At 44.2% G+C, this 8,828-nt stretch overlaps 1 protein-coding gene across 1 annotated transcript; it reads right to left on the bottom strand.

Annotated features, from left to right (window-relative positions):
- Nucleotides 1-2,399: 2,399 nt before the first annotated feature.
- On the bottom strand, nt 2,400-8,530 carry LOC104914176 (HMG box-containing protein 1-like). The gene is made up of 3 exons (XM_010722926.3): nt 8,169-8,530; nt 4,845-4,986; nt 2,400-3,392 (listed from the first exon to the last, which is right to left on the bottom strand). Exons 1-3 carry the CDS (start codon nt 8,513-8,515, stop codon nt 3,375-3,377), a joined length of 507 nt encoding a protein of 168 aa, XP_010721228.1. The 5' UTR covers nt 8,516-8,530; the 3' UTR covers nt 2,400-3,374.
- Between the last annotated feature and the right edge of the window lie 298 nt (nt 8,531-8,828).

Below are 8,828 nucleotides of genomic sequence, written 5' to 3'. Positions count from 1 at the left end.
AAGGGACTCTTTAGGATATGTTGGTACCAGATGTGGAGCACACAGCACTGTCTCACTGGTGAAGAACTGTTACTGAAATTGAAGAGCTCTCAATTGCATGCAGGTCTGGAGTCCAGCTGCTGCACCTGGGGCTGCATTGGGCACTGCCCAGTGCCTGCTTCGTTCCCACCCTGTGCTCAGCAGGAGAGCTGCCTGCAGCTCCTTCCTGCCACATCTGCCTTGAGCTCTGCAGTTTGATGTGCCTGGAAAGTTTGACTGCAGCTGTGTGTGTCTGTGTGCCTGTGTTTGTTCACACTGTCTGTGTGCTCCGGCCGAGAGGCTCACGGGTTGCTGCCCGGCAGTGAGGTGGAGGCACCTCCAGTGAGGCTGCAGCACCTCCAGCACACACACATTTGGGACCACTTCCCCAGACAGCAACTCAGAGGGAGCTCAGCTCTCCTGCTGGGGCATGAGCAGCCAGAGCTGCAGCTGTGCAGAACGGAGCTGGGGTACCACAGGAATGCTCTGCGATGACCTCTGTATGAGCACTGCTGGGGGGCACCAGCTGCGTGGTCTGTTGGTTATGTGTGGTTTTCTCCTCAGTGTCACCATTTAGCTGTGAACAGCACCATGGAATGTAGGATGAACAAAGGCTTTCAGAAGGACCCTCACCCAAGTCGTTGTATTTTATGAACAAATGGGAGGGATAAAGGGAAGGAAAAATGAACTAAATTTGATTCTGTGTGTTTGAGTGTCCACAGAACTAGCCTGGCCTACTTCATGGACCAGTGTGTCACAGCTGAACTTCACATTACAGTCTTTGTTTTACAGATGCATAATTGAACACCGCTATTTACTAGCACCATTAGGTAAAAGGAGGCCCTGTACTTGCAGAGCAAGTTAAGTCAAGCTGTGCACAGACAAGTATGTCATCACAATTGCCACTTTTAGCATGGAAGTTCTCTATTTCTGTAATCCACACAGGTGTGACAATCTACAACAGTGTGTGAGAAAAACACAGTGAAGGTGTATGAGCGCACAGACGCAGTTTGTCTCTGGCACAGAGCAGCATCTCCCACAGGACAGCAGTTCAGCAGCCCGAGCCAGGAGAGCAGCTGAGGGCAGCTCAGCCATCCGCCGGTGCCCCACTTTCATTGTGGAAGTTGTGCTCTCGGTGTGTGCAGCAGCTGGAGTCTATTCTTTCCCTTTCTAAAGGTTACCAGTACAGCACTGTGCCTGTGTCTGTGCGTCAGAGCTGTCATTTCAAGCCATCTGCAACGTGTGCTGCTGATCATTCAAATGTTAACTTGTTCACTCCTCAAAACATGCAGGAAAGGAGAAAAGAACATGGAACAGGCTTTGTTCTCTGCTTTCATCCACAGATATGTGAAATCATTTAAGGAAAATTCTGTAGCAGGGAATGATTTTGATTCATTTCAATTTTTGGATCTGGAACTTACAGTACTTCGCAGAGTTTTATTGCTTTAACCACTTTGGTGTTTTTTTCCTTAGAGGTGCACTGGAAGCTTATGTTCAGTCAGTCAGAGCACGAGAAGGAAAGGAGTTTGCTCCCGTCTATCCCATAATGGTTCAGCTGCTGCAGAAAGCCATGTCAGCCCTTCAGTGAGCAGGAACACAGCCACGCTCTGTGGTGCCACAGCTCTGCTTGGGGTTAATGTAAAGTACTTCCATGCACATATGCTTTACAGTGAGGTATGTTTACTTACTTGATCTGTGGAGCTTCTCTCTTGTTTTACGTTCTGATGGGAATTTACACACAAATGTTATTATGAAATTGTACCCTTGTTACGTGCTATTAAAAATGAATCGTTCTCCAGCATTCCTTTTGCATTTAGAAAGGTGTAAAATTAGAATACACTCAAATATTACAGAGTAATTGCTGAATATCTCTAATAAGGAAGTAGCTCTTTTTTCCTACAAGTGCAGTCTTAAAGAGCTGAATACATATTAGCCTTATTCAGAAAATTGTCCTTTTGAAATGCCAGACTCATCAGTTTCCATCTAAAAATCACTAATTTTAACACAAGGAAAAATACTTATAAATAACATCAATGATTTGCTCTTGCGCTGCTGTCACTCGGGAGTAATTTATAATGATTTCACCTCACTTTTTGCTTCAACTGTAATAAAGAACACTGACTTTCCAATCCTGAATTCAGTATTTAAAGTTCTTCTGTAGCTTCCGAAGCATGAAGTATAAAAACACACTTTTGCCAGGCTCACACAGAGCTGTCCTGTGCTGGGGGTGACCTGACATGGCATCATCTTCATTTCATAAAGCACACAGCACCAAATTTTAATGAATTTATTTGAAATAATATACAAGAATATAGTGTGCAAAAATCTTAGGGGCAACATCATGTAGACGTGTCAAACTGAAATTTACAGTTGTGATTCTTAAAAAAAAAAAAAAGAAACACACAGCTGTTTAGTACATGAAAAGCCATGATTGTAGTTCACAGCAGAAGCAATTGTAATCCTACTGCAGCCGCTCTAAGTCAGACAGTTGGAGGAGGAAAAAAAAAGTAAAGTGCAAGTGTTGCACGTATAGTTAAGTGCAAAGTTTGCCCCCACCATGAAGAGGTCTTATTGGCAAAATAAAATATTGCAGAATACGTGGCAAAGACCAAACACAAAGTTAAAACTATGATGGTGACAACGTCAACAGCACCATTTTTTCTTGAGATAACGCTGTTTATTCGTTTTGCCCTGGCCCAAGCCCTTGGTTCTGGTGGAAGTGAGGGCTCTGCTACTGCCAGCTGGTGTGAGCATCTCACTGCGGATACAGATGCGATAGGTGGCGACCCAAGAAGCAGCTCCCGTGCCACAGCTCTCTGTGCTCTCCACTTCCCACACGTCCTGCTAACTTGTTGGCATCTGGGCAGACTGGGAGGCTACTGGTAATACACTGCTTGCCATTTCATAAAATCCCAGCCCCCAGAATCGTAATTAATAATATGGTTGTGCAATACATATAAATCAGCAATAAGAATCGATGTATATAAACAGCTGTTACATATTTTAAAATTCCCCTTTTTGTACATTTTCTTTTAAAAATAAACATTTATACACATCTCCTTCGCCTCTTTCTGAAGTACTTTAGCACCACAGGATATCCATTTTCAAGCCTATATTACCTGATACATATATGAAGTTTGGAAGAGAAATAAGGCAATTTGGTTTAAAATGTTGATAGTTTTAGCTTACTTAATGTTCTATTGTAAAAAGCAATCCGCACTCCTATTACATCGTTTCTGACTTGATGGTGCCAGCATTTTATGGTCACACAAACTCACAACAAATAGATCTTGATCTCACATCTTCTTGCCATCAAGCAACAGCCATTTTGTCATCATTGTGGGCAGAATCCCAGCTTAGTGCTGTTGTGAGCCCTGGGGGTAGAGAAGAGAAGAACACCTCAGCAGTTACCAAGGAAAGGGGAAGCAGCAAATGGCAGCAAACATGTATTCAGAAGTACGTGTCATCACTGGTCACTTCTTCAGAAGAAAACCTAAGTCCAAAACAGAGGATTTTATTCCACTCATCGAAAGACCATGAAAACTTCTTTGTCTCAGCTTGCAGTTGACCATTGTTATTTGGAGCTGTGAACAAATGCTTCATTCGCTAAAACAATTAAAACAGCAGCAACAGGAGACAACTTGTTTAACATCAAGGTAAGGCCCTATTGCTACGTGGGTAGGTAGGTAAGACCTACCTGCTGTGGTGGCTTAAGAAAACATCCTTCTCCCTAAAGCCAACCCAAATATTCATCTTCGTTACATACACACCCACCCACTGAGCTCCCTGAAGCACAGTGGCGTGCATGTGAAGCGAATGTGAGCTCTCAGGGCAAGGCCCACAACTCCTGCAGTGTAGAAATGGTATTATTAATAGTTATTTTAATCAAAAACCATATGAAAGTTAACAGGGATGCCACTGTTGATTAAAACGGGATACAGTGCAACATCTGGAAACGACAGCGAACATAAGAACAGCCTGTTCCTGGCAGCTGGTGAAACCTTCTGCCACCCAGGGCTGAAGACTCCCCAGCAGAGAGTGCGTACAGCAGCAAAGAAGCAAACTGGTGTTGGAGCATCTCTTATTCAGTCTTCTTAGAGCAACACCTCTCGGTAGGCACTTGAGAAAACAGGCTCACATACACAGGAAAGGAAAGGCAGTAACTTGGGATGAGTAAATCTGCCAAGCCCAGCACACGTGGAGCTGCTGCTCAGCTGTACGACGGCTGATGTGCGGCACCATGCACCTCACTGGGCCCTTCCTTCTGCCCTACTTGCCTGCTTGGTGGCTTGCAGGTTAGCTTGAAAGCCCTGATCTGTTGCTGACTCTTCATTTGATCGCCTTCTACACAGTGGGAAAAACTTTCCCTACACAGGAAGTACTACCCAGTGTACTTTACAATTAAGATATAAGAGTAAGTGAAACTGAAGAAAAAGAATATTAGATTTTCTCCCTCAATAGTCTTGTACGTACAGAGGAAAAACCACCAGAAAATGGTAAAGAAAAAGCTTTTAGTGAAGAACAGCAGGACTATAGGGAAGCTTCGGTTGTTTCGGGGTAAGGAACAGCCTTAATTTGCATGCAACTTATAGGCTCAATTACTTCAACCAGGAGCTCAGGTGCCCCCCCAGGCACGCTCACTTCCAGTCCAACAATTTACAGAACTGTCATAAAGCACAGAAACAGATGTGTGCTGTCTGCCTCCCGTGTTCCACAAGAAGGGAGGAGAGCAGAGCACATCCTGAACAGACAGAAAACACCACTGCTACCATACAAACATATGTACCTGCATAATGGAGAAAAAAACCCAGCCTGACAAAACTTACAGAATTTGTTCGTTTTCGTTTCCAACAATCAGGATTTAAACGTTTCTGTTCTTCTGCCAAGGCCTTGGCTTCTAGCGTGTACATCCGCCTCTCCTCATTCTTCATTTTCTTCCACCTGTCACCAAGTATCACACTTATGGCTCTGCAACACACATTTCAGACTATGATCAGGATGGGATTTTTATAGTTTTTTTTTTTTTTTTTTAATCTCAGCCCCTTAGGAAAGTAATTTAAAAAAAATGCACAGAAGAAATCAAACATTTCTTCCCAATCATCTCTCTTCTACCAGTTAAACAGCTGAGACTTCTGAGAGCTGAGCAAGGCCCAACAAGCATTCCAGAATTTCCAAGTGTGTGCATGCAATATGCAGCGACTGGCAGAAAGCAGCAAATGGGGATGTTAAACAATGCTGAGAACCACCACCAAATGGTGACCCACAGTTGCTTTGCACTGCTTTCCTACCATAAGCCTGTATGACAGATTTGCTGAAAATACGCTCTCTAATAATTAGGGCAATGATCTGAGCATGACCTCAGGTCTGACTAACTGCTGCCCCCGCGTCTGGTTCGTGATCTGTGGAGCTTCCTCCACCTCCAGCCCCCAGCAGGGAGAACACGAGTGGGCCGAGCACACGGCTGTGTTCCCATGTGACATTCCTGCACAGAGAGGAACCATTTGTTCCAGCACAGCCATTGGTACTTCCAAGAGCTGAACGAGTTGTTTTTCCGCTCCTTCTAAGCTTGGTGACCTCTGGACAATATTTCCCATGCTGCTGTGCCATATTGCTTAACTGTGCTCCCAAATGTTGGATCAATATTCTATTAAAATGTTAATGCCATCCTCTGGCTGAATGCAGATCTCTGCACACAGTCGCTGCCCTATCAACAGTTATTAATCTACAGAGCAGGAATGGCGATGGCTTCAGATGACAGTGATGAAGGCTGGACAACCAGATCTAAGAAAAAGGGGCACGCAACTAGAAATACTGATTTTCCTTATTAAAAAGCTCTCTGTTGGCAGTGAAGCCATTCCCAGGCAGTTGGCCGCACATCCTCCCAGGAAAGAGCAACATGACTCAGAGCAAGGTGTGCTGAGAAAGCCATCGCATTTCCAGCTAAAAACTCCAAAATTGCTTTTCAAATGCAACAGATAAGCCTACAAAGAAATGGTACCTCCAGACTCAAGCTGCATGGAAGCACTGAAAATGAGGGCTCATCAGCACATTTTAAAAAGCTCAAGGAATCTAAGGCACAGACAAGAGCCTCATTTCTCCAAGGAAACACTTCTATGAGTGAACCTCCAAGATGGAAAAAAATGCATACAAGACATCTGACATAAGAAACCCGATTCTCCCAACCAGAAACAAGTACTGCAGAGCTGCCCCTACAGCCCTTTCATCTCAGCACATCTTTGCCATGCCCTGTACATTGCTTTTTCCTCTTCGAGTGCTGGTGAGCTGCCTGGCAGCATTTCAGCAGCATGCTGCCACGGAGGGTGCAAGCCTTTACATTGCAGTCCATTCAAAACAAATTGTAAAACAGAATTGGAGGCAGCCTCAAGTTCAGTCAAGTAATGATGTTTAGCACTAACAAATGCCAGTAGAATTTTCTTCACTTTTCGAATGTATGCTACCCAAATGATCCATCTTTCTGAAAGCACAAATGAAGCCCAGCTACGGCTACAGCAAGAACACATGCAGAAGCAACAGGTGTGAGCCTGATGACCAAGTCTCTGAAGTACGGCCCTCAGGTCTGCCTACAGCAGCACATGCATGCTGGGCTCGGAGTGCCTGCAGCTCACTATCTCTTTGACAAGTCCTGAACCACTTTATCTCTGAACACACATTTTAGCTCTGAGTATTTCAAGTTTTGTCCTCACTCATGTGCACAGACAACACAAGCACGAGAACTCCAGAGTATGGAAAGTGGCACTCTGTACAACCATGGTAAGATTTACTCAGCACCAAACATACTTGTATTTTAAGAACGTGATAGTTGCCTCCAAACAGCCACAGCAACACTTATGAAGCAGCAGCTGAGTGCCTAGAAAGTCAGTTACTGAGCTCTCACTGTATTTTACAGATGCCAAGAAAGTGCATTCAGAAGGCACAGGGAGCAGTGCACTCTAAAGCTTACACGTAACTCTCTCCACTTTGCATCAGCATGAATGTGCTCACTGAAACATTCAAACTATTTTCACACTCATCCAACTGCAACTCTGGCTCACTGCAGCTTTTTATCAGCACTTTTTAATTAAATAATCAAAAACTTTCCTAGCTGACTTTCTGTCACTTCCTCACTTATAGTTGCCATGAATTTGAAGATTGAACATCTGTTTCACTGAAATTACTGGAAACACTGCAGAATGTCACTGCCAGGGCACACGAGACTGCGTGGAATTTAAGGACGGGCTGTTTGCATGGCAGGAGTTTGTTTTTCAGCAGCAGCTTCAGCCTCCCCAGCAGAGGAGCCCTCTTAAAGCACCATCACCTTTAACTTCTGTCACATTCTCTATGAGAACTTTTATGCAAAACAATTTTTTTTTGTGGTCACAGTTGTTTTATATACATTTTTTAAATCTGATTTTAAAATGGGTGCATTCATGTGTTTTCATTTATGTTTACATACGTACAGCCAGCACAACATAGCAGCGTGCTTCAACACAGACATGCAACAGGCAGCTTTATAAGCATGGAAGAACAAGGCAAGATCCTTTCCCCCGAGCATACAGATGCACAGCTCTTCCAGCACGTTCCACCAGGTCATTCTGTGCTTTTAGGACAAGCACAATTTGACTATGTGCTGTCTAGATTAAGATCCTTCGACATCCAATCAATCAGTAACTCATTATTTAACAAGATATACAACTTATAATAAATGGTAGTAGCTTCATGGATAATACAGTATTATGTCAAGACAATTATGGCTATACTAGAACAACCAGGACTTCCCTGTTTCTCTAACAACACCCAAGCAGAGGACCTGGTACTTTTTTCCCCGCAAGCATTTCTCATCAGTGTTCCCACAGACTGCCGTACACCTGCGATGCCGGTGGTGCGCACACACCAACCTTACCTGCTGTCCCAAATGCTTTCTCAGCAGAAGGCAGGTTTGCCAAAAATGGCTTGTGTCAAATGTACAGAGAACTGCAGGTATTTAAAGCCTGCCCATACATTTTGTGTTAGCATCTTTCAAAACTTACTCTTTACATAATATACAAACATTATTTCACATACAAAATCTAGTCCACTCTATGTTTAAAAGCGGAACGCGGATATGCTGCCAGCTCAACAGTAATAACCAAACCGTAATGTCATGCAGTTACCTGTTGTCTTTCCCTGGATACATCTGAGTATATTCAACTCTGTATTTTTTGGCAAAAAGCATGAAGGCATTCATTGGTCTTTTGCACTTGTTTGGAGAAGTGGCACTCACAGTACTTGCAGTCCCTGAGCCGTGGCTTTTGCCAGCTTTGCCGTACAAAGCAGTGGAGGAAAGATGCGATGCCGCAGTAGCTGCACAGTTTTTAGAACTGCATTCTGATCTTTCGGCATCTTGATTGTTTGATCCTCCGCACGACAGAGAAGCGCGACGCTGGCGAGCCATGCTGCTGAGCACATACACTGCTGAGGAGTCCAGCGGTGTGAAGTCGTAACTAGAAGAAAAAGACATATCAGAAAACGATCAAATATATTTTATCTGTACAATCCTGAGGCAGCTGTTCTCTCTCCATCCCTGCTACCTTTCTGGTATTCTGCTATCTCCTGTGTCAGCGTGTGCTTTCAGTTTGTGCCTGACACAGATGCCGGTGGGTAAAAAGGGTCTGGGAGACCAACCACAATTCTGTACCATCTGCTGTGTACCATCAGCTCCCCAGCTGTATGTCAGTGCATCACACACCGCCTGAAAATGTCACACTATTTGAAATGCTCTCTTTCTGCGTTTGTCCTGCCTGTAACGCAGAGCTGGTCGGTGCACAACAGCT

This window comes from Meleagris gallopavo, chromosome 1 (assembly GCF_000146605.3).
Source record: "Meleagris gallopavo isolate NT-WF06-2002-E0010 breed Aviagen turkey brand Nicholas breeding stock chromosome 1, Turkey_5.1, whole genome shotgun sequence".
NCBI classification, from domain to species: domain Eukaryota; kingdom Metazoa; phylum Chordata; class Aves; order Galliformes; family Phasianidae; genus Meleagris; species Meleagris gallopavo.
This window is presented reverse-complemented; position numbering and strand designations above follow the sequence as displayed.